At 42.7% G+C, this 26,219-nt stretch overlaps 1 protein-coding gene across 5 annotated transcripts in view; it reads right to left on the reverse strand.

Annotated features, from left to right (window-relative positions):
• Positions 1-26,219, reverse strand: part of LOC106610003 (long-chain-fatty-acid--CoA ligase 1) — a 54,618-nt gene that overhangs the window by 2,141 nt on the left and 26,258 nt on the right. For 3 of the 5 annotated variants that reach the window (XM_014209094.2, XM_014209095.2, XM_014209096.2), the window contains 18 exons: positions 22,220-22,334; positions 18,025-18,089; positions 17,620-17,721; positions 17,052-17,151; positions 16,185-16,360; positions 15,905-15,937; positions 15,657-15,708; positions 14,392-14,465; positions 13,027-13,104; positions 12,176-12,310; positions 11,479-11,613; positions 9,263-9,358; positions 8,615-8,687; positions 8,267-8,355; positions 2,969-3,085; positions 2,086-2,229; positions 1,750-1,851; positions 111-182 (listed from right to left, as the gene is read on the reverse strand). In XM_014209094.2, coding sequence (XP_014064569.2) covers positions 111-182; positions 1,750-1,851; positions 2,086-2,229; positions 2,969-3,085; positions 8,267-8,355; positions 8,615-8,687; positions 9,263-9,358; positions 11,479-11,613; positions 12,176-12,310; positions 13,027-13,104; positions 14,392-14,465; positions 15,657-15,708; positions 15,905-15,937; positions 16,185-16,360; positions 17,052-17,151; positions 17,620-17,721; positions 18,025-18,089; positions 22,220-22,334 — 1,758 coding nt within the window. Of the gene's footprint in view, positions 1-110; positions 183-1,749; positions 1,852-2,085; positions 2,230-2,968; positions 3,086-8,266; positions 8,356-8,614; positions 8,688-9,262; positions 9,359-11,478; positions 11,614-12,175; positions 12,311-13,026; positions 13,105-13,150; positions 13,229-14,391; positions 14,466-15,656; positions 15,709-15,904; positions 15,938-16,184; positions 16,361-17,051; positions 17,152-17,619; positions 17,722-18,024; positions 18,090-22,219; positions 22,335-24,367; positions 24,618-26,219 lie in introns of those variants that run through there. The other 2 variants (XM_014209097.2, XM_045722635.1) reach the window with 2 other exon arrangements.

Genomic DNA, 26,219 nt, shown 5'->3' on the forward strand with positions numbered 1-26,219 from the left:
TAGAGGCAGCATTATAATCATGCACATTTTGGCACCAACATCGCTTGTGAGTGTTATCTTGTCTAAATGGTGCCTAAGGAGTGTGTGGAGCATTAGGAAGGATGCCTTACCTGCTCAAAAGACTTCAGCCCCCCTTCTTTCCCCAGTCTCAGAATGTCCTCCAGAATGGCATTTTTCAACTCCTGGAAAGACAGGCACTTTAGACAAGGCAGTGCAGACAATTCATGTTAATCGCTGTACTTAAAAGGGATAGTTCACTAAAACTATCTTGCAGTATTTTGTTCATTAGTCTATTAATACAATCCCCCCCAAAAATGTGCATGTCAGCAGTCACATTTTCAGTACAAACAAAAACTGTGATGAGTGTTTGAGATGAGATTGGCCTTGTTCCGATATCCACGCTAGCATGCCCAATACATTGCTTTATTCTAAGGCTTTACACTCCAAATCAAGTTGTGTTTGTCACATGCGCAGAATACAACAGGTGTAGACCATACCGTGAAACGCTTACTTACTAGCCCTTAACCAACAATGCAGTTCAAGAAATAGAGTTAAAATATTTACTACATAAACTAAAGAAATAAAATAAAAAGTAACAATAAAGAGGCTATACTGTATACAGGGGTTACCGGTACCGAGTCAATGTGCAGGGATACAGGTTAGTCAAGGTAATTTGTACATGTAGGTTGGGGTAAAGTGATTATGCATAGATAATAAACAGCGAGTAGCAGCGGTGTAAAGGGGGGGGGTCAATGTAAATAGTCCGTGCGGCCATTTGATGAATTGTTTAGCAGTCTTATGGCTTGGGGGTAGAAGCTGTTAAGGAGTCTGAGGACCTAGACTTGGCGCTCCGGTATCACTTGCCGTGCGGTAGCAGAGAGAACAGTATGACTTGGGTGATTGGAGTCTGACAATTTGTTGGGCCTTCCTCTGACACCGCCTAGTATATAGGTCCTGGATGGCAGGAAGCTTGGCCCCAGTGATGTACTGGGCCGTACGCACTACACTCTGTAGCGCCTTACGGTCGGATGCCGAACAGTTGCCATACCAGGCAGTGATGCAATCGGTCAGGATGTTCTCGATGGGGCTGCTGTAGAACTTTCAGGATCTGGGGACCCATGCTAAATCTTTTCAGTCTCCTGAGGGGGAAAAGGTGTTGTCGTGCCCTCTTCACGACTGTCTTGGTGTGTTTGGTCCATGAGTTACTGTAGAGGCTCTTCAAGCTTCAGTGACATTTTTCTGAGGACAACACTTGAAAGTTTAAAACTTCTTTGGGATAGGGGGCAGTATTTTGACGTCCGGATGAAAAGCGTGCCCCAAGTAAACTGCCTGTTACTCAGGCCCAGAAGCTAGCATATGCATACAATTTTTATATCGCCATTTCTGACTTTCGTGTCACACCTGCCTGGTTGAAATATATTTTTCATGCATTTGTATGCGGGGCGCTGTCCTCAGATAATCGCATGGTTTACGTTCGCCGTAAAGCCTTTTTGAAATGTGACACGGTGGCTGGATTAACAAGAAGTTAAGATTTATTTTGATGTATTACACTTGTGATTTTATGAAAGTTAAATATTTAATTATTTAATTGGAATTTGTCGCTCTGCAATTTCACCAGATGTTGTCGAGGTGTCCTGCTAAGCGGCACGCCTTTCCCAAACAGGTTTTAAGAGCATGGACTATGGAAATTAGCCACTGAATACACTGTTAGTTGATGGTAAATCTGCCATACCATTGAAGCTAGCTAACCTTGCTTGCGCACATCTCCAAATAAGAACCCTCGATGCCCTTCTTCTTTGCCCATCCTGGTAAGAAGTCTGGATCAGGCACCACAATGCCCACCAGGCATGCCTGTGCCAAACATGAATTGTAAAAAGGTAAATGTTTGAAAATGTCTTAAGCATTTAATACTAATTTACAAATGTATCAACATTTACAAGCAGTGGCTTATACATGTATGAGTCATAAGTGTAACCCAAACAAGTTTCAGTTAGATGGTGAATACAGCCACAACAAACGTTACGCACGTACATACCCAACCACAAACAAAGTGCTTCAATAGAAAGTATTTGGTTTGTCACACACCTGCAAGCTATCGCCATGGACAAAGATCTGGGCCACTGGGTCGCTCCGGATGTAGATGTTCTCGACCTTCTCCGGGGCAACGTACTCTCCTTGAGCCAGCTTGAAGATGTGCTTCTTCCTGTCCACGATCTTCAGAATGCCATTCTGAAAGTACAGTAAACAAACTTAACTCAGTAGTGATCAACTACAGATGATTTAGCCCCATTACTACTTTCCCACTCTTAGTCAGTTATAGATTGAGGCCCAATATCAGGGGTGGGCCAGTGTCTGCTGATCTACTCTTTTGCCTGCTACTTATATCATCATCATCATCTAAGCAGGGTCAGTCCTGATCGATCCCTGGATGAGATACCAGATGCTGCTGGCAGTGGTGTTGGAGCACTAAGGAGATCCAATGCCCCAGGGCAGTGAAGGGGACATTGCCCTGCATAGTGTGCCGTCTTTCGGATGGGATGATAAATGGGTGTCCTGACCCACTGGTCATTAAAAATCCCATTGGAATTACCGTAAGAGTACAGGTGTTAGCCCCGTTGTCATGGCTAAATTCCCAACCTGGCCCCATTCCATCAGTCTCCTAATCATCCCCCTTATTCCTAATTGGCATATTTCACTCCTCACCTCTCCACCCCATGTGTGGTGAGCGTTCTGGCACAAAAATTGTCACTGTGCAAGCCCCACCAGAGGACAATTGCCATACGCTGCCTTATAGGCTAGCTCAGTGTTTCCCCAATCTTGGTCATGGGGACCCAAAGGGGTGCACATTTTTGTTTTTGCCCTAGCACTAACACACTTGATTCAACTAATCAAGTCACCATCAAGCCTAAAAAAATGACCAGAATTGGGAAACACAGAGGTAGCTGAATGTAGAGTTGACAGTACTTACAGGCAGCCACTTCCCAATGTCTCCTGTGTGGAGCCAGCCATCCTGATCCAAGGCCTCCTTTGTCTTCTCCGGGTCATTCAGGTAGCCCTTGAATACATTTGGTCCTTTTACACACACCTGCAAAGAAGCAGAATTTTATACACAAATACAAACACGAGACCAGGCTACACACCCACCTCCTCAAAGGCTATTGATTAACCTCACTAGGGTAGGGGGCAGCATTTGGAATTTTGGATGAAAAGCATGCCCAAAGTAAACTGCCTGCTACTCAGGTCCAGAAGCTAGGATATGCATATAATTGGTAGATTTGGATAGACAACACTAAAGTTTCCAAAACTGTTAAAATAATGTCTGAGTATAACAGAACTGATATGGCAGGCGAAGACCTGAGGAAAATCCATTCAGGAAGTGCTATTATTTTGAAATGCCCGTTTTTCCATTGAAAGCCTATCCACCATACAAAGACTTATGACACAGTTCACGATCCCTATGGCTTCCACTACATGTGGCCAGTCTTTAGGCATTGTTTCAGGCTTTTATTCTGAAAAATTAGGGAGAAACACCACTTTCAATGAGAGGACAGTGGAAATTTCCAGACATGAGTCCTGCGCGTGACCGTGCCTTTGTTTTTCCTTTACTATTGACGAAGCTATTGTCCGGTTGAAATATGATCAATTATTAGACAAAAACAACCTGAGGATTGATTATAAACATCGTTTGACATGTTTCTACGAACTTTTAGATTTTTTGTTGTATGATTTGTTACAATGGATTACAGAAAAAAAAACAATAAAACGGAGGTTTTTGAATATAAAGAGGGACATTATCGAACAAAGCAAACATTTAGTGTGTAACATGGAGTCTTGGGAGTGCAATCATATGAAGATCAAAGTGATTAATTTTATCACTATATCTGACTTTTGTTACTCCTCTTCTTGGCTGCTAACTGTTTGTAATGATTTGTCTGCTGGGCGCTGTTCTCAGATAATCGCATGGTTTGCTTTCGCCGTAAAGCCTTTTTGAAATCTGACACAGCGGTTGGATTAGCAAGAAGTTTCTTTAAGCTGGTGTATAACATTTATCTTTTATGTATGTTTATTATGAGAATTTGTTTTGTTTCACGCTCTGCAATTTCACCGGATGTTGTTTGAGACAGTGGATTCCTGAACAAAACGCGCTAACAAAACGGAGGTTTTGGATATAGAGGGACTTGATCGAACAAAACAAACATTTATTGGGTACCTGGGAGTTTTGTGAGTGTAACCATATGAAGATCATCAAAAGGTAAGTGATTAATTTTAAAATAGCCATTTCTGACATTTGTTACTCGTCTACTTGGCTGGTTACTGTTTAATGATTTGTCTGCTGGGCGCTCTTCTCAGATAAATCGCATGGTTTGCTTTCGCCGTAAAGTCTTTTTGAAATCTGACACCGTGGTTGGATAAACAAGAAGTTAATCTTTAAACCGATGTATAACACGTGTATGTTCCATACATTTTTATAATGAGTATTTCTGTTTTTGAATTTGGCGCTCTGCAATGTCACTGGATGGTAGCGTCCCACACCCCCTAGAGGTTAAATTGTGAAGTATCAAAGCAAGCTCCCGAGTGGCGCAGTGGTCTAAGGCACTGCATCTCAGTCCTTGGTTTGATTCCAGGCTGTATCACATCCGGCCGTGATTGGGAGTCCCTTAGGCCGATGCACAAATGGCCCAGCGTCGTCCGGGTTTGGGTGGGGTAGGCCGTCATTGTAAATAAGAAATGTTCTTAACTGACTTACCTAGTTAAATAAAAGGTTAAAGAAAAAAACATTTTTTCAACTGGGAAAACCCCCATCCCAATAAAGCAAGCTAGGGAAAAACCCCATCTCAGTATTGCAGTAGGTCCCAATATATGCGTTAAAGAGATCAATGGAAGGCAGACCAAGGACACTGCCATTGGAACTCATTAAAAAAAACTTCGAACAAAGTGGATATTTGTCAAATCCGTCATGATTCATGTGTTCAGGCACATAATGTGGTTACTAAAATCTGATTTGGCCGCTTTTCGTTGCATAATATTTAGAAGTTGTACAATAGGGTTTAGAAAACACACCACATGACCAAAGGTACAGTTGAAGTCAGAAGTTCACATACACCATAACCAAATACATTTAAACTCAGTTTCACAATTCCTGACATTTAATCCTAGTAAAAATTCCCTGTCTTCGGTCAGTTAGGATCACCACTATTTTAAGAATGTGAAATGTCAGAATAATAGTAGAGAGAATGATTTACTCTAGCTTTTCACATTCCCATTGGGTCAGAAGTTTACATACACTCAATTAGTAATTGGTAGCATTGCCTTTAAATTGTTCCACAAGCTTCCCACAATAAGTTGAATTTTGGCCCATTCCTCCTGACAGAGCTGGTGTAACTGAGTCAGGTTTGTTGGCCTCCTTGCTCGCACACGCTTTTCCAGTTCTGCCCACACATTTTCTATAGGTTTGAGGTCAGGGCTTTGTGATGGCCACTCCAATACCTTGACTTTGTTGCCCTTAAGCCATTTTGCCACAACTTTGGAAGTATGCTTGTGGTCATTGTCCATTTGGAAGAACCATTTGCAACCAAGGTTTAACTTCCTGACTGATGTCATGAGATGTTGCTTTAATATATTCACATAATTGTGCTTCCTCATCATGCCATCTATTTTGTGCGGTGCACCAGTCCCTCCTGCAGCAAAGCACCCCCACAACATGATGCTGCCAACCCTGTGCTTCATGGTTGGGATGGTGTTCTTTGGCTTGCAAGCCTCCCCCTTTTTCCTCCAAACATAACGATGGTCATTATGGCCAAACAGCTCTATTTTTGTTTCATCAGACAAGAGGACATTTCTCCAAAAAGTACAATCTTTGTCCCCATGTGCAGTTGCAAACCGTAGTCTGGCTTTATGGCGGTTTTGGAGCAGTGGCTTCTTCCTTGCTGAGCGGCCTCTCAGGTTATGTCGATATAGGACTCGCTTTACTGTGGATATAGATGCTTTTGTACCCGTTTCCTCCAGCATCTTCACAAGGTCCTTTGCTGTTGTTTTGGGATTGATTTGCACTTTTTGCACCAAAGCACCTTCATCTCTTAGGTCACAGAACGCATCTCCTTCCTGAGTAGTATGTCGGTTGCGTGGTCCCATGGGGTTTATACTTACCTACTATTGTTTTTACAGATGAATGCGGTACCTTCAGTCTACCATTTTATTCTGAAGTCTTGGCTGATTTCTTTTGATTTTCCCATGATGTCAAGCAAAGAGGCACTGAGTTTGAAGGTAGGCCTTGAAATACATCCACAGGTACACCTCCAATTAACTCAAATTATGTCAATTAGCCTATCAGAAGCTTCTAAAGCCATGAGATTTTCTGAAATTTTCCAAGCTGTTTAAAGGCACAGTCAACTTAGTGCATGTACATTTCTGACCCACTGGAATTGTGATGGTGAATTATAAGTGAAATAATCTGTCTGTAAACAATTGTTGGATTACTTGTGTCATGCACAAAGTAGATGTTAACAAACTATAGTTTTGGCAAGTCAGTTAGGACAAGAAATGTATGGAGTGGTTGAAAACAAGTTAATGACTCCAACCTAAGTGTATGTAAACTTCTGACTTCAAGTGTATATGGATACCTGTTCGTCAAACATCTCATTCCAAAATCATGGGCATTAATATGGAGTTGAGCCCCTCTTTGATGCTATAACAGCCTTCACTCTTCTGGGAAGGCTTTCCACTAGATGTTGGAACATTGCTGCAGGGACTTGCTTCCATTCAGCCACAAGAGCATTAGTGAGGTCAGGCACTAATGTTGGGCAATTAGCCTGGTTGCAGTCGGCCTACCAATTCATCCCAAAAGTGTTTGATGGGGTTTAGTTCAGGTCTCTTTGCAGGCTTGTCAAGTTCTTCCACACCAATTGACAAACCATTTCTGTATGGACCTCACTTTGTGCACGGGGGCATTGTCATGCTGAAACAGGAAAGGCCCTTCCCCAAACTGTTGCTACAAAGTTGGAAGCACAGAATCGTCATTGTATGCGGCAGCATTAAGAAGTCCATTCACTGGATCTAAGGGGTATAGCCAGAACCATGAAAAACAACCCCAGACCATTATTCCTCCTCCACCAAATGCATTTGGGCAGGTAGCGTTCTCCTGGCATTTGCCAAACCCAAATTCGTCCTTCAAACTGCCAGATGGTGAAGCGTGATTCATCACACCAGAGATCGAGTTTCCACTGCGCCAGAGTCCAATGGCAGTGAGCTTTACACCACTCCAGCCGACGCTTGGCATTCTGCATTGTGACCTAGGCATGTGTGCGGTTGCTCAGCCATGGAAACCCATTTCATGAAGCTCCCGACGAACAGTTCTTGTGCTGACGTTGCTTCCGGAGGCAGCTTGGAACACGGTCGTGAGGGTTGCAACTGAGGACAGATGATTTTTACGCATTACGGCACACCGCGGTCCCAATCTGTGAGCTTGTGTGGCCTACCACATCGTGGATGGGCCGTTGTTGCCCCTAGACATTTCCACTTCACAATAATAGCGCTTACAGTTGACTGGGGGAGCTTTAGCAGGGCAGAAGTTTTACGAACTGACTTGTTGGAAAGGTAGCATCCTATGACGGTGCTACGTTGAAAGTCACTGAGCTCTTCAGTAAGGCCATTTTACTGCCAATGTTTTGCTATGGAGATTGCATGGCTGTGTGCGCGATTTCATACACGTGCCAGCAATGGGTGTGACTGAAATAGCTGAATCCACTCATTTGAAGGGGTGTCCACATAACTTTGTATAAATAGTGTATGTCTTGGATAAATCCGGATAAGCTAGTAGCATAGCTAGCCATATAGAAATCGATGGTGGTATTTTAAGTCGTTTTTAAGTGTAATGCAGTTGATTGGTGATGACATGAACATGCATTGGAGTTGATAGGCTAATTTTGATGGGTGGCAATGAGGAAATTCTGGATCTATCCCCACCAGGGGGGACCCATGTGTGGCATTTCCATGGTGTTTACATATGTTTGGAGTTCGACCAAAACACTCTTTACCGCATGTATTAAAGCCCTACCACTGCGCTTGGCCCTTATCTTTCAATATTTGCAGATCAGTAAGGTGGAAGCTTTACCACTATAGTGCTTATACCCATTCAGACCCTTCAGATATGCTAACATCGACTGGTTAGGGCCAAGGGGGAGGGACAGGGAGCAATTTGAGACTGGCTGTTCCAATCAAAGGCATGCAAGAAACCAATGTGGGACTTCCAATGTTCTTTACACCTCACCTCTCCTTCCCCATTGGCAGCAAAGTAGTTCATCTCAGTCACGTCCGCCAGCTTTACATAGTTGCAGGGCAGTGGAGCCCCCACATGACCTGGGCAGAAAGAGATGCGTTGTCACATTTCAGTAACACTTTATTTGTCTGTTCTTTCATAATGTCAACGTGGTCTCATAAGGTTTCATGAAGATTCCAGTGAGCCACACAAGACAGAAGTAAAACTGTTCTTGTTCATTGTAGAACCAGAGTGTAGAGAGGGTGTAGAGCCATTTGTGTGAGTTGTTTGTTGGATTAAGCATGTGGTGGTATGCGGTAGTAATTGAATGTGTCGGTAACGCTTGAATGTGTGCATTACCTGCTGTCCAGTCCCCAGGCACGGACATGGTACACCCGGCTGTGCATTCAGTCTGACCATAGCCTTCGTAAAACTGTCAAGTAGAAGCACCAGACATTGATTTGAAAGCACTGTAATGGAGTAACTTGTGTTTCTGATGCTAGTATTATCCATCTTCAGCACCACAGCAGGCTGGTTGGGTAGGAGGTTGATTCCCAAGCATGAAGTGATTGTTTTGACTGATAGAAAGAGAACATTATTGAAATAACAGAAAAAGTCAAAAGAGGGAGCTACTTCTAAGGTATGAAACGGGCTACATTCTGATTATCTACCTTTCTCCAGAAGAGTGCGCCTGTAAACTCTCCCTAAAGGATTTAAAAGGAAAGGACTAGTGTGTTGGATATGGGGTAAATTCCTTCCAGCTATGCTTGTACCAATCCAATGCTTTTAAATGCATGAGGGGGAGTGAATGAGTGCACACCTCTTTAGAAAGTTAAGGAATTGGAATGCAACCAGGCTCTGCATCCAAATTCTCTGGGAAAGGGGGCATTTGTGCACTCTTCCCCACACATTTAGAAGCATTGGATTGGTGGAAGCATGGACTAGAGAGAATTTATCCTTTTGTTCACCTGTCATTTAAATTTGTAAATCAATTAAGGGAAGTCTCACCTGGCAGCCAAGTGCGGCACGAAGGAATGTCAGGACGGTTGGAGAAACTGGGGCCGCTCCTGTGATCATCAGCCTCACACGACCCCCAAGACTGTTCTGGAGAACACAAAGGAGCAAAGACGTTATTGACATCCATGGTTGTACCTCACACAATAGACCAGCGACTCTCAAATTTGGGTCGAGGGAGGTTCTGAATGGGTCGCGTGTCTTGAGTAATTTTAAAAAATATATTTTTGGTAAATTGAAAAAAACACTCCAGCCTGAACTTAAAACCAGGTAGAAAGTGTGTAGAAATGATTATGAATTTACATTTTTAAATAATTAGCAGCGCCATTTTTGGTTGATTCTGGTCTCAAACCAGTGAGTTTATTAAACCTTCAAGAACAGTGGCGACCCATTTTGTGCCCCACCAGTTCTTTTAATGTTGCCTGTTTTACATTAATACATGTCACATATGTTAGCAAACAACTTTTTAAAGATAATTATTGTTTAAATCATTGAGTTAATAAAGCCGCATACAAATATGGTCTCTTTTGTTTTCTTGAGTAAGGCAGCTCCAAAATGCAGGTGTTTCAGCCTTGCTCAGTGCTTTCTGTGGTGGTGGGGCAGCCAGTGGAAAATATGGAGTGTAGGGATTGGTAATGTTCTCTAGTTGCGACATGATTGGCTCAGTGTTCTTTCACTGATAGGGACACTACGTCACCACAATATCTACGGGGAGTGCTCAAGCCCCTTGGGTGCTGCCATAGAGTTACATTAGAAGTGCCCATCCATGGCGGCTCAAGGTCATAAGCCACAGATAAATATAACGTGATTTGACATTTTAACGTAGCTTTGATTGGACTGATCATGTCAACATAAAAGTTTCAAAATCTTAACTAGCAGTCATCATAAATCAAGTCGACAATCTACTGGAAAATCCATTTAAATCCTTGTTATAGGAGGAGAAATTATAGATAAAACCTATCGGTGCTCATTGGCCGTAAACATTACACAACAAATTGGAAAATCGCAAATTCAACAATGAGTGGGTTAGGAGGACTCAGTGGCTAACTGCAAGCATTGCAAAGCAATCACTAACCTGCTATTCAGTGGAGTGGGTGTGTGGTCCAGATCTGGGTTTAAGCGTCTCTTTTCCAAGCTTAAAAGGATAAACATTGAACATTGGCCATGCTGTCAATCCAGCAGGACTTCTGCTGCATTCAAAACTGGACACTCGGAAATCAAACTTCAGTGAGTTCATGACAATGGGGAAGTCTGGGGGGGGGGAGCTCGGAATTTCAAGTCCGGATAACTGGCCTCTTTCTAGAGCTCCGACGTCATGATTCAACCTTGTCATGCATGAACGCAAAGCCACCACACACACACACACCAAAGATTCCGACCAAGATTTACATGCTAAAATCATCACTGATCAAGAATATAACTGACAAAAGTGGTGGGAATGTTGTTCCCATGTCATCTAATTTCTACATTTAATATCAATATATCATTTAAAACAGACTGAAAAAAATAAACGTATCATGTAAAGTGTTGGTCCCATGTTTCATGAGCTGAAATAAAAGATCCCAGAAATGTTCCATACACAAAAAGCTTCTCTCAAGTTGTGTGCAAAAATGTGTTTACATCCCTGTTAGTGAGCATTTCTCCTTCGCCAAGATAATCCATCCACCTGACAGGTGTGGCATATCAAGAAGCTGATTGAAACGGCATAATCAGTACACACGTGCACCTTGTGCTGAGGACAAAAAGGCCACTAAAATATGCAGTTTTGAGGGAGTGTGCAATTGACATGCTGAGTGCAGGAATGTCCACCAGAGCTGTTGCCAGAGAATTTAATGTTCATTTCTCTACCATAAGCCGCATCCAACGTTGTTTTAGAGAATTTGGCAGTGCGTCCAATAGGACTCACAACCGCAGACCACGTGTAATTTTGCATGTGCATTTCCCCCCCAGTTAAGGGTTGCATTATAATACTTCATACAAATTTGCCATGATGGAAAATGCTAATGTGTGGCAGTTTCTTACCACCTAGGGTTAATGTTTTACAATTAACCCTAGTCTTTACAATACCCACAATCCTAACTAAATTAAAAAACACCCTAACCTTAACCCTCACCCAGAACCCGAAACCTAAACTTAGCTCATGTAAGTCGCAACATTAAAGTCAACATTGTCCTTTCTAGCACGACCATCTGGTTCCTATCCATGGGTACCTGGACTTTTTGGAAGATGAGCTTGTCCCACAAGCTGTCCTTCCTGACCACGCCATTCATCATCTCCGTATGCTTCCTCCTGGAGGCAAAAACCAGCAGCCACCTCTTCAGTGACGAGTTGGCCTGTCCGAAGATCTATGAAGGAGAGACAGAAAATAATATCTTATTTGTCCATCTCGCAAAGGATTTGTCTTTTGCCCTGCTCCCAACCTTGTGCCTCCGTCAAGGGCAAGACTGGAGTGGATGGGTAGCTGCAATCTGTAAAGCAGCAGCCCATAGGTTGACAGTTCAGCTTGCTCTTTCATTGAGCAGCCCAGGATCTGAACCAGCGACTGTCCGGCTACTGGTCCGCCTGTCTGACCTCTGGGCAACATACCGCCCCTTCTCCAAAGAAGAGAGTATTCAACAACATATCAAACCCCAAAGCAATCTAGGCCACTGAGCCATTTGAAACCTTTGTGGTTGAATTCAGTCCAACACGCCTTTAAATTGTTGATGAAGCATCTTGGTTTACAAACCTTTGCCCTCACCCACCCATGCTTTAAATAAGGTTTCGATACACATGTACAACTGTTCTAAGAAATGTTTGTATTCGTCTTTTGTGCATGTCCAATTCAAATAAATCCAGCTACTGGTGCTAAGTGATATGGTCATATGATTGTTGAAAACATCCCTCAGGGTCTACAGTATATCTGACCTTGTCAAACATGCGGTTGAGCAGGCGGGGGACCACAGGGAAGACTGTGGGCTGCAGGGTCTTCAGGTCGTCCATCAGGAGCCGGATGTCCCCCTGAAAATAGCCAATCCGGGCACCGTGCACCAGGATCACTCCCTGGAGAACGGAGGAGGTGTGAGAAAGAGGCAGACGAAAAGGAAGAGTGTCCGTTAACTGCCAAGTACGTGTCAAATATGTTCAATATATTTTAGGTGATTTTGCTTAGAGTTTGCACTTTTGTGACTATTCCATTGGTTCCATGGTACCGGGCAAACTAAATCAAGCTAAGCCCAAGTATGACATTATATGTATTAAACAGGGGCAATTTGCAATTGCTACATCCATTTTTGGACTTTTTAAATGAATGGTACACACACGAAGAATATAACTTATGCCTGATGAGCTTAGTCCAACTATCATACCCCATCAGAACCCAAAATATAAGCTTGTTTTACTCTGTAAACAAAGAAAATGTACTATATAGCCACAAAACAAGGTTAAAACTATAATGTTGATATCATGGATGAGCAATCCTTGCATCCATAGCTGTTTATGAATTTGAGAGTGATTCAATTTCTACAGCCCCACCCATCAGTTTTTACAGAACCAGAGGTGGGGAGACTGCTTTGTTATTGTTTATACTGCTGATTGCCGCTTTAAGGTCAAATATACAATGTGTATATATCCTGAAGCACACCCAAAAAAAAAAAGTATATGTTTTTTTCTTTCTTACAAAAGTTGTGCACTGGGCCTTCACTAGTCCTGTATTAGCAGAGGGTGAAATGAAACAAGGGGTTCCTGCTTCTCCTCATTCTATCAGTTTCAGTACGTACCTCCACCACCCTCTCAAACATGTGTGCTAGAGGTAGGTAGGACATGTGAATGTCGTGGACGTTCAGCATGCAGTGCACCTGCGGAAGACACACACACACACACACACGTCAGGCATTGCATTACCTCAAAAACCTTCTCAAACATGTGGGCCAATGGTAGGAAGGAGATGAGCACATCCTTAGTGCTGGGCTTGAGTATGCTCTGAGTAGACACTGGGTGGAAAAATACATGGAATGGAAAAAAGGAAGAGGGAACAGATAGGACAGACAGGAAAGTCAACACGAAGTTTGAGGAACAAGAGCGAGAAAAAAATAACAGGCTTGATTTTAAAGGGCATTTAGCAGGGCGGCGGTAAGGTAGTGCAAAGGCTTGGAAAATAGCAGCTTTATACAGTGTGGAATACAACAGTACATATTAACATGACACTAAGCATAATTATAATTGTTTTTACCTTGATTTAACTAGGCATGTCAGTTAAGAACAAATTCTTATTTACAATGAAGGCCTGGGAACAGACTGCATTGTCCAGGGGCAGAACGACAGATTTTTACCTTATGAGCTCGGGGATTCAATCTAGCAACCTTTCGATTACTGGCCCAATGCTCTAACCACTAGGCTACCAGCCACCCCATAATAAGTCCCCATTTTGTTTTACTTGTCCACCTAAGGCAGAGGCAAATGTTAAGATAAAAAATAGCTGTTTTTAAGCCAGGTTTGTTATTGCAAATAAGAAATTGTTTTCTATTGTTCCCTATTGTTCCCAGGTTGAATAAATTCTACTTACTGTTATAAGAAAAACACTTCTGTGATGTGCTAGCATCACAAAACAGACAAAGAGATTGCCATCTACACCAAAACACCCATCATACACATAGGCTGCATTTACACAGGCAGCCCAAATCTGATATTTCACCCAATTATTGGTTAAAGATATGATCTGATTGGTTAAAAGACCAGCAAGTTGGCAAAATAGCAGAATTGGGCAGCCATAGACAATACACGAGCACAAACCTTGATGTGTTAATTTTTTGTTATACGTGTCAGCTGCTTGTTATTGCTCGGATTCTTGTGTTAGTTCTCTAACTAAGAAGATTGCAGACTAAGGAGCTTCGGTTTGGAGGACTAACTTTGGAGGTCTCTTGGTTCTTAAACTAGTATCCCAATGTCCCAAACAAGGCGTTTTATGAGAACAAAAACAGTATGCAATCTGCCTTCTGTGAGAATATGCAGTGGCTAAATTTAAAATATGGTGTCATGCAAATCACGCGTCATGATGCCCATATTTCTTTTGATATTCATAATGCTTACATTTCCTGTGATACGGCATTCAGGGAACAAATTAATCAAAAGGGTGGTTAGTTTACCTCTGTTATCTTGATGAAAGCAGCGCAATTGGCGATAACATTGCCATGTGTAAGCATTCCACCCTTTGGGTTTCCTGGGAGTAAAAGAAAACAAGTGACCGTTTATTAAATCTTGATGGTTAGATCCATCACGTTTCCAGTATGCAATATCACTAATAAAAGAGTCAGTAATTAACATGTGTGGGAGTCTCCATTCATGAAAACACACAATGGATTAGTACCATTTTTCATCAACTGGATCATTCTTGTCACGAGGGTCCAAGAGTAACACACATCCTCCTGATCATACATGTACTTGCATATACACAGTATGTGTTACTTCACACTTGACTATCATACTATTTGTATTAATGTATTACATTATACATGTCAGTGTACTGGCCTATTTTTTCTACTGTGTTGCTTTTCCAATAAGACTGATCATACTTTTAAGATGTCTACTCTCCCTACTTTGAAACTTTGAATCCCTGACTATGAAAAGCCTGACCTTAGAGTCTTGAAGTGTTTGAACCCTCTATAGCCATTATGGTTATTTTCTGACCCTGCTGGTCCTCTATAAACATTTGAACAGCTTGAAAAACACTCTTAAATCTCTACCCCGTACAGCCAGAAGAGGACTGGCCACCCCTCGAAGCCTGGTTCCTCTAGGTTTCTTCCTGTTCCTGCCTTCCAATGAGTTTCCTGGCCACTGTGCTTCTACCTCTGCAATGCTTACACTATGGGGTTTCAGGACAGGCATTTCAAATCAATTCATATTTTATTTGTCACATGCGGCGAATACAATAGGTTTAGACCTTACCGTGAAATGCTTAGTTACAAGCCCTTAACCAACAATGCAGTTCAATAAATAGAATTAAGAAAATATTTACTAAATAAACTAAAGTAAGAAATAAAATAAAAAGTAACAATAATGAGGCTATATACAGGGGGTACCGAGTCAATGTGCTGGGGTACAGGTTAGTTGAGGTAGTTTGTACATGTAAGTAGGGGTAAATTGAATAACTCAACAGCTACCATTTATATTTACAACCAATAAACTCAAGTTAAATAATCCTTATACAAATCCAAACACATTTGACATAAAATAAAACACACAAAAACCAAATCTAAGCTGACATAGATAATAAACAGCGGGTAGCAGCAGTGTAAAAACAAAAGGGGGGGGGTTATAAAATACATTTGATTGTTTTAATGTGGGATATCTAAGTTGTGAAATACAGAGTAATGACATGAAAGCAGAATTAATGCACACCACACACACCCACCTGTGGTTCCACTAGTGAAGCAGATGAGTGCCAGGTCCTCTGGCGTTGGGGGCTATAGCAGACCACAAAGAGATTTAAGAGCATCTAGTAGCATGTTACTTTAACAGTACAGACATAGATACTCAAACAAATAACATAGTAAAGACAGAATAATAACCTATTACTTATTTGTTTCTTTGGGATTCATAAAAAAAAAAATCCCCACTGTTTGAATTATTTGCAATATGGATTTGTACAGTCCTACTTACCAATGGCTGCTGGTGGTGGGCCTTGCCAACAGCCTGAGGGTGACAAAGAAACCATAAAGAAAACATGACACATAATTCAGTTTCATTTTCCCCGCAATGAAACATTAGCTCACTACCATAAAACAGCTGGGATAAGCATAATCAAACTAAACTAGAGAACATAGATCAAAATGAGCACGCCGCTCAAACACGCTGGTTTTCTCAATGAGCCTCTGGATAAGAGCCTTTGCTAAAACGCGTCTACTGTAAACATAGAAGTACATGACATTTTAGAGCTTACCTCCACATCCTTCAGGCTAAGGATCTCGATGCCGCTCTGCTGTCCGCGGGCCACAAGCTCCTCATCGAAGGCCTCCATGAGCACGATGGTCTTCAACGTGTGCTCCTTGCCGCTCACGCAGTCCAGGATGAGCCGCACTTTGTCCACCAAGTCACAGATCACTGTAGAGATAGCGGCTGAAAACATGGGATGGCACTGGGTTATTTGTCGTCTTTTTCTTATGGTCAACTTATTTTTGAGTGTTCTGTGACAGTCGTAATGGTGCGAGGTATAGTCCTGTCTTTTGTCCTGAGAAATGTACTTAGTTACACAATGTAATGTTTTTGTAGAATGCCTACAACAGTGACATAACCATAATGTTTATGCAGATTACATTTCTTTTACGTTTTCAGTGTTGTGAGATTTCAGTGCTTTATAAACTTATGTTCAAATGATAACTTCTATATCATGAACAAATCTTTGAGGGCCGTGTCTGCTGGTTGATACTAGTTCATTCTACAGCTGTTGAGGAAGCTAAGACAGACGTTTGCCAGTGTGGAATGTAGCTACTGTAGCCCCTTAGCACACCATGTAGATCTGGAAGGATTCAATAGGTGTACGAACTATGGTAATAGCCCCACCTTGCTTTCTGAATTGGAACTTCTACCATATTACTTGCATCTATCCAACCTATTCAGCTCGAAATAACTGCCGTAATATAGAATCTTGAGTGTGTGGTACCCATGAGTAAAATTGCCATAATCTAATGGGCTTTTCCTGTTCTAGAAATTCTATTTCTATGGAAAAGTCTAGGGGTCGATTTTGGATATCAGGCCGCACTAGTGTGACCTTGTTCCAAATGGCGTTTGTGGTTGCCCTGTGACATACCTTGGTCGATGATGTATTCAATGGCCTCGAGGCCTAGCGTGTCATACAGTGGTACACACACCAGGGAGTATGTGTAACAGGCCAGCTCTGAAATGGTCCACTGTAGGAGAGGACATGGATAACATTAGTACAAGGGTCAAATTTTCACGCCGGGTCCGAAATCATTCTTGCTAAAAGCATATACCATGTACAATCCATACTATTTATTATGGACTGTTTAGTAAATATGTATCCAGTAAGCAACAAATATCAACATACTTATATACTGAGGTGTCACCTTAGACTATAAGCTGTTGTCAAACACACCTGGGTCTGAAAAGACAATGCTCTTTCTCAATAGTGTGGAGCAAAGTCATACTAGATGAGAAGTCAAAATAAATGACATCCTAGTCAAAAAGCTTAGTACATTTTTGAAATATTATATACTAAACTTTATTTTTAGTATACGCAAGTACAGGTATTCAGACACAGCCAGTGAATATGTAAAAGGGATGTGTGCACAAGTGAAAGCAAGAGTGTGCAAGAAAGAGGGCGAGAAAGAAGAATTGTTGCTACTTATTCCTCTTACCTCTGGCCTATTCTGGGAAAAGATGCCGATATGCTTGTCTCCAGTATGGGAGTGCCCTCTGTGGAGAAGAGCCGAGCCAATGCACTCGGCTTTGTCTGCCACCTTCAAAAAAACAAATAGCAAAGATGCTCTGCTTTTTCCCCATTTGAACAATCATATGAACAATACCGGTTTGAGGGAATTCATTGATATGAATTTCAAAGGTAAAAAAATATCAATATAAAATGGCACATCGCTCATTTGTTAATGGCGTATATATCCAATTCAGTTCATTGTTAAAAACTGACTAACTGAAGAAAGAACTAATTAACAAAATAAGCTGCAAAATGTGTAAGTCCGTTGCTCAAATAGAAACCAACTGGAACTACTTTTTCCATCGAACCAAAAATTGGCAGTATAGCTCACCTCTTGGTATGACAGCCACTTGTAAGGCTGGTTGGGTTTTCTTGATCCTAGACAGGGCCCATCCACTGGAAAGTAAAAGACAATGCCCTGGTGATGACAAACTCACTGCGGTTCTCTATATGCTTACTGATGGAAAACCATGGTCCTTATACAATATTCTTCTCACAACTTAATATAAAAGTTTTAGAATTTTTAGATGTGTGTATTGCTAAATATTACTCCAGTATTGGCCCTCAAAGCATAAGCATTTTGCTGCACCTGCGATAACGTGCAAATCTGTGTACGCGACCAATACATATTGATTTGATGATAAACCACAAGTCAGTTACAACTAGACCGGGGTAAAAACACTATTTGAAATCATTTCAAATATACTGCTCAAAAAAATAAAGGGAACACTTAAACAACACATCCTAGATCTGAATGAAAGAAATAATCTTATTAAATAGATTTTTCTTTACATAGTTGAATGTGCTGCCAACAAAAATCACACAAAAATAAATCAATGGAAATCCAATTTATCAACCCATGGAGGTCTGGATTTGGAGTCACACTCAAAATTAAAGTGGAAAACCACACTACAGGCTGATCCAACTTTGATGTAATGTCCTTAAAACAAGTCAAAATGAGGCTCAGTAGTGTGTGTGGCCTCCATGTGCCTGTATGACCTCCCTACAACGCCAGGGCATGCTCCTGATGAGGTGGTGGATGGTCTCCTGAGGGATCTCCTCCCAGACCTGGACTAAAGCATCCGCCAACTCCTGGACAGTCTGTGGTGCAACGTGGCGTTGGTGGATGGAGCGAGACATGATGTCCCAGATGTGCTCAATTGGATTCAGGTCTGGGGAACGGGCGGGCCAGTCCATAGCATCAATGCCTTCCTCTTGCAGGAACTGCTGACACACTCCAGCCACGAGGTCTAGCATTGTCTTGCATTAGGAGGAACCCAGGGCCAACCGCATCAGCATATGGTCTCACAAGGGGTCGGAGGATCTCATCTCGGTACCTAATGGCAGTCAGGCTACCTCTGGCGAGCACATGGAGGGCTGTGCGGCCCCCCAAAGAAATGCCACCCCACACCATGACTGACCCACCGCCAAACCGGTCATGCTGGAGGATGTTGCAGGCAGCAGAACGTTCTCCACGGCATCTCCAGACTGTCACGTGCTCAGTGTGAACCTGCTTTCATCTGTGAAGAGCACAGGGCGCCAGTGGCGAATTTGCCAATCTTGGTGTTCTCTGGCAAATGCCAAACGTCCTGCACGGTGTTGGGCTGTAAGCACAACCCCCACCTGTGGACGTCGGGCCCTCATACCACCCTCATGGAGTCTGTTTCTGACCGTTTGAGCAGACACATGCACATTTGTGGCCTGCTGGAGGTCATTTTGCAGGGCTCTGGCAGTGCTCCTCCTTGCACAAAGGCGGAGGTAGCGGTCCTGCTGCTGGGTTGTTGCCCTCCTACGGCCTCCTCCATGTCTCCTGATGTACTGGCCTGTCTCCTGGTAGCGTCTCTATGCTCTGGACACTACGCTGACAGACACAGCAAACCTTGCCACAGCTCGCATTGATGTGCCATCCTGGATGAGCTGCACTACCTGAGCCACTTGTGTGGGTTGTAGACTCCGTCTCATGCTACCACTAGAGTGAAAGCACCGCCAGCATTCAAAAGTGACCAAAACATCAGCCAGGAAGCATAGGAACTGAGAAGTGGTCTGTGTTCCCCACCTGCAGAACTACTCCTTTATTGGGGGTGTCTTGCTAATTGCCTATAATTTCCACCTGTTGTCTATTCCATTTGCACAACAGCATGTGAAATTTATTGTCAATCAGTGTTGCTTCCTAAGTGGACAGTTTGATTTCACAGAAGTGTGATTGACTTGGAGTTACATTGTGTTGTTTAAGTGTTCCCTTTATTTTTTTTAGCAGTGTACTTTGTGCTTGATTGAGCTTGCCTGGTGCAGTGGAAGCAATTTGCACACGTGCAAATCCTTCCATCTGGCACTCCAGGCAGCCAAAAGCAAAGGCTAAAAGTATTTGAAAGATTTCAAATAGTATTTGAACTCAGGTCTGGTTACAACCATTGGTGCAACCCTGGAGACCTATCTTGCAGAGAACAATTCACACATCCCAATAGAGTGTGCTGCTGAAAAGAATAGCATGATGCAGACAAAGTTGTAAGAAAGCCTGAAACTCTACCTCTAGGAATTGAAGGTTTGATAACAACTCTATAATATGGTATGTGATGATTTCAATTGAATTAGGCACATCATCATCAAATCATTGTGTTGTGGTTCCCTTGTTCTTGCAATTGTATGTATGTATGTATGTATGTATGTATGTATGTATGTATATATATATATATATAATATATAAATAAAACACACACCATCTGCATCAGCGTACCGCACATCCAGTTGAAGTCGGAAGTTTATGTAAACGAGTTTTAATGACTCCAACCTAAGTGTTTCAACCACTCCACACATTTCTTGTTAAACTTGATGTCCTAACGGACTATACTTTGTGGACGACAAGTAATTTTTCCAACAATTGTTTACAGACAGATTATTTCACTATCACAATCCCAGTGGGTCAGAAGTTTACATTCACTAAGTTGACTGTGCCTTTAAACAGCTTAAATTCCAGAGAATGGTGCCATGGCTTTAAAAGCTTCTGATTGACTCAAATGATGTCAACTAGCCTATTGGAGGTGTACCTGTGGATGTATTTCAAGGCCTACCTCCAAACTCAGTGCCCCTTTGCTTGACATCATGGGAAAATCAAAAGAAGTCAGCCAAGACCTCCAAAAAAAAATTGTACACCACAAGTCTGGTTCATCCTTGGGAGCAATTTCCAAATGCCTGAAGGTACCACGTTCATCTGTACTAACAAGTACGCAAGTATAAACACCATAGGACCACGCAGCCGTCAGACCGCTCAGGAAGGAGACGCGTTCTGTCTCCTAGAGATGAACGCGCTTTGGTGTGAAAAGTGCATATCAATCCCAGAACAGCAGCAAAGGACCTTGGGAAGATGCTGGAGGAAACCGGTACGAAAGTATCCATCTATATCCACAGTAAAACGAGTCCTATATCGACATAACCTGAGAGGCCGCTCAGCAAGGAAGAAGCCACTGCTCCAAAACCGCCATAAAAAAAGCCAGACTATGGTTTGCAACTGCACATGGGGACAAAGGTCGTACTTTTTGGAGAAATGTCCTCTGGTCTGATGAAACAAAAATAGAACTGTTTGGCCATAATGACCATCGTTATGGTTTGGAGGAAAAAGGGGGAGGCTTGCAAGCCAAACAACACCATCCCAAACGTGAAGCACAGGGGTGGCAGCATCAGGTTGTGGGGGTGCTTTGTGGCAGGAGGGATTGGTGCACTTCAAACTAGATGGCATCATGAGAAGGGACAATTATGTGGATATATTTGAAGTAATATCTCAAGACATCAGTCAGGAAGTTAAAGCTTGGTCACAAATGGGTCTTCCAAATGGACAATGACCCCAAGCATACTTCCAAAGTTGTGGCAAAATGGCTTAAAGACAACAAAGTCAAGGTATTGGAGTGACCCTCACAAAGCCATGACCTCAATCCTATAGAAAATTTGTGGGCAGAACTGAAAAAGCGTGTGCGAGCAAGGAGGCCTACAAACCTGACTCCGTTACACCAGCTCTGTCAGGAGGAATGGGCCAAAATTCACCCAACTTATTGTTGGAAGCTTGTGGAAGGCTACCCGAAACATTTGACCCAAGGTAAACAATTTAAAGGCAATGCTACCAAATACTAATTGAGTCTGTAAACTTCTGACCCACTGGGAATGTGATGAAAGAAATAAAAGCTGAAATAAATCATTCTCTCCACTATTATTCTGACATGTCACATTCTTAAAATAAAGTGGTGATCCTAACTGACAAGACAGGGAATTTTTACTAGGATTAAATGTCAGGAATTGTGAAAAACTGAGTTTAAATGCATGTAAACTTCAACTGTATATCTCCCTCTCTCAACTGTATATTATTCAAATGAACTATCAAAATATTGATTTACTAATACAGTTGCTTACTATTAAGAGTAAGTCTTCTCTGTTTCTGCATGCCCGTTGTCCTTTGTGTCTGTCTATAACTCAACTAAATAAAGATATAAAAAAATATATATACCCCCCAAAAACATTGTTTGTGGAAGAGTACTCACTGGACACACGCATGCCTCGGAGGAATACCTCGTACATGGTCCGTGCGTCACTGTAGTAGTGCGTCATGTGCTCGTCGTTGTTATTCAGAATGGACCGCCTGACGTAACCGTCACCCTGTGAGGAGAGCGAGGCATCGTTAAGAAGTTGGGTTTTAAGAACAGTTTGAAATGCAAATCCCCCCCCGTTTTGCTAGTGTGCCCTACTGAACAGTATGTGCCACTGAAAAACTGATTCACTTAGAACTGGGGTGGACAGGACAGTCTTACCCTGTGAGGGCTGGTGTGTGTGCAGACTTCTGTTCTAGCCAAGCAGCAACACACCTAATTCAAATAATCTTCAATCAAGAATTTGGTTATGTTTAGGTGATTAGTAGAATAGTAACTGTTTGGCTGGAACAAAGGCATGCATCCACACCGGTCCTTGCAGGGGCAAGATTTATTGCCCATCACTCAATTAGAGCAGTTTTAATCAATCTTGGTCCTGGGGCCCACAGGGTGTGCCGGCTTTTGTTCCAACACAGTATGAACACACCTGATTCAATTAATCAAGGGCTCGATCCATTGAAATGAAAGTGTTACTGCTGGGCAGACAAAATGCTTGCTCACTGTGTGTATCCCAAAGACCATGGTAAAAAAAAAGAGCTGAAAGAATCGGTTAGTCTGAACAAAGGCAATAACTGTTTTTACCACGCTTCTTAACTTCCTGCATTCAAACCAACCATGAACATGTTGTTAGCTAAAATAGAGTAACTATGTTTGTCATGCTCTCTGTGTAACCCTTGTGTTAAAATATTGCAAGTGGCATAGCAGCTACACTCAGGAATCACTTAGGTAGCTTTCTGAAATGCCGAACATCCAAAAGGCACTCCCAGATCATATTATTTCGGTCCACAATGAGACAATTCAGGCTGACTTGACACAGACACACACACTTGATCATCGTGGTTTTGTGCCATATTTATAATGGCAGTTTGGTCACACGCACACATGACCTTTCTTATGGATACCTAAGAAGTATTTTATGGAGCAAGAGAATCAGCACAGATTTCAGGTTATTTACTTGGCTGCAGCATGGTTTAGTGCAAAACAATGGGTACGGTAGGACCCATGTTAGCATTCTCCAAATAGCATGGGTTCACGTTTTATTAGTCATATGTATGGAAAGCACATGTTATACATCACCAAACGAAATGCTTATTTGACGGTTCCTTCGAAAACGCAACAATAATAAATAAAAGATAAGAATATGAATGGAAACGTAAATGGCATGAAGTATGATGATGGCATGAAGTATAACTGGCATGAATGACATGAAGTATTACACAGGAAGGCAAAATTTATAGTCCAATATTTACATGTGTATTGGAGAAGGATGAGGCAAGTATATCAATTGAGTAGTATAGTAAGAGCCTGGTAGCAGCAGTTGTGATCTGTGAGTTTAGCATGAATATAAACTGCATGAATGGAGCCTACAAAACATTACGAACACCTGCTCTAACCATGACAGACTGACCAGGTGAACGCTATGATCCTTTGATGTTACTCATTGAATCCACTTCAAAAATCTGTGATGAAGGGGAGGAGACAGGTTAAATAAGGATTTAAGCCTTGAGAGATGGATTGTGTATGTGTCCAAGATTGCATAGCAGTCGGACGTGTGTTTTTGTCTTGTCCGGTGTATATCGTTTTTCTTTCTATACATTTTAATCTCACATTCCATCTATGGACGGAATATACTCTCCTGCAACCCGCCTCACCCAATGTGGTACGGATCTGCTATTTTTATACTTTAGAACCGGGACCCCCATCAGAAGCTAGCCAACTAACTAGCTACTAGTCAGTTAGCCACTGCTAGTGGTCCTCACCGACATCTGCCAGCCTCAATCCGGTCAATTCCTGCCAGTCTGGACAGCGCGCTATCAACCCAGAGCATATCGGAATGTTTTTTCTCTACCACATCTCCGGATTCCTACCGCAAGCTCTGAACCTCTAAACTGGATCGTCACAGCTAGCTGCTATCTGAGTGGCTACTCCTGGCTAACGTCTCTGTCCCGAAGCAAGTACCAGTTAGCCTGGAGCTAGCCTCAAGCTAGGCCCATCTCCCGGTTAGCCAAAGAGGTCCAGCAGCCAATTCTTGGGCTACAATACCTCTTTGCCAATTGGCCTGGAACCTTTTCCTGCCGACACGGAGCCCCGCCGATCCATCACGACTGGTCTGCTGATGTAACCGTCCGTGGTGTTTCAACAGGCTGTTCCATTGCGACGTCGCCGGATACCCATCTGCTAGCCCCGGCCTGCTAGCTGTCTGAATCGCCGTGTCTCCAGCTCTCCTAACGTAGCAGTGACTACGGAATTGGCTCCCTGACTAATCTAGTGATACTCATTGGACCCTATGATTACTCGGCTACACATGCCTCTCCCTAATGTCAATATGCCTTGTCTAGTGCTGTTTTGGTTAGTGATTACGGTCTTCTTTCACTGAAGAGCCCCTAGCCCTGCCCAATATGCCTTAGATAGCACTTTTGTTCCACCCCCCACACATGCAGTGACCTCACCTGGTGCCTCTAGATACAAAACCTCTCTCGTGCCCAAACAATTCAAGCTTCTACTTTTAAAAATGCACCTTTCCAGAAACAAGTCTCTCACCATTGCCACTTGTTATAGACCCCCTTCAGCCCCCAACTGTGTCCTGGACACCATATGTGAATTGATTGCCCCCCCATCTATCTTCAGAGTTCGTACTGTTAGGTGACCTAAACTGGGATATGCTTAACACCCTGGCTGTCCTACAACCTAAGATTGAGGGAATCCATCTCACAAATTATTAAGGAACATACCAGGTACAACCCTAAATCCGTAACCATGGGCACCCACTTAGATATCATCCTGACCAACTTGCCTTCTAAATACACCTTTGCCGTCTTCAACCAAGATCTCAGCTTTCACTGCCTCATTGCGTAATGGGGCCGAGGTCAACCGACCACCCCTCATCACTGTCAAACGCTCCCTAAAACACTTCAGCAAGCAGGCCTTTCTAAATCGACCTGGCCCGGGTATCCTGGAAGGATATTGACCTCATCCCATCAGTAGTGGATGCCCGACTGCTCTTTAAAAAGTGATTTCTTTGCCATCTTAAATAAGCATTCCCCATTCCAAAAAAAAAGAAAGAAATTGAACTAAGAACTGATATAGCCCTTGGTTCACTCCAGACTTGACTGTCCTTGACCAGCACAAAAACATCCTGTGGCATTCTACATTAGCATGGCTCTAGCCCCCGCGATATGCAACTTTTCAGGGAAGTCAGGAACCAATATACTCAGTTAGGAAAGCTTAGCTTCCAATGCTAGCTTATTTAAACAGAAATTTGCTTTCTGTAGCACTAATTCAAAAAAGTTTTGGGACACTAAAGTCCATGGAAAATAATAGCACCTCCTCCCAACTGCAGTGAGGATAGGAAACATTGTCACCACCGATAAATCTACGATAATCGATCATTTCAATAAGCATTTTTCTATGGCTGGCCATGCTTTCCACCTGGCTACCCCGGCCAACAGCTCAGCACCCCCTGTAGCACCCTTCACCATCTGTCAGTCTGACAGACTAATCTGGGTTTGGCGGATGCCAGGAGAACGCTACTTGATCCAATGCAAACTGTAAAGTTTGGTGGAGGAATAACGGTCTGGGACTGTTTTTCATGGTTCAGTGAAGGGAAATCTTAACGTTACAGCATACAATGACATTTTAGACGATTCTGTGCTTCCAACTTTGTGGCAACAGTTTGGAGAAGACCCTTCCCTGTTTCAGCATGACAATGCCTCCATGCACAAAGCAAGGTCCACCCACAAATGGTTTGTCAAGATCGGTGTGGAAGAAATTAAAATGGCCTGCACAGAGCCTTGACCTCAACCCCATCAAACACCCTTGGGATGAATTGGAATACCGACTGCGTGGCCTAATTGTCCAACATCAGTGCCCGACCTCACTAATGCTTGTGGCTGAA

This window comes from Salmo salar, chromosome ssa08, assembly GCF_905237065.1.
Source record: "Salmo salar chromosome ssa08, Ssal_v3.1, whole genome shotgun sequence".
In the NCBI taxonomy this organism is placed as follows: Eukaryota; Metazoa; Chordata; class Actinopteri; order Salmoniformes; family Salmonidae; genus Salmo; species Salmo salar.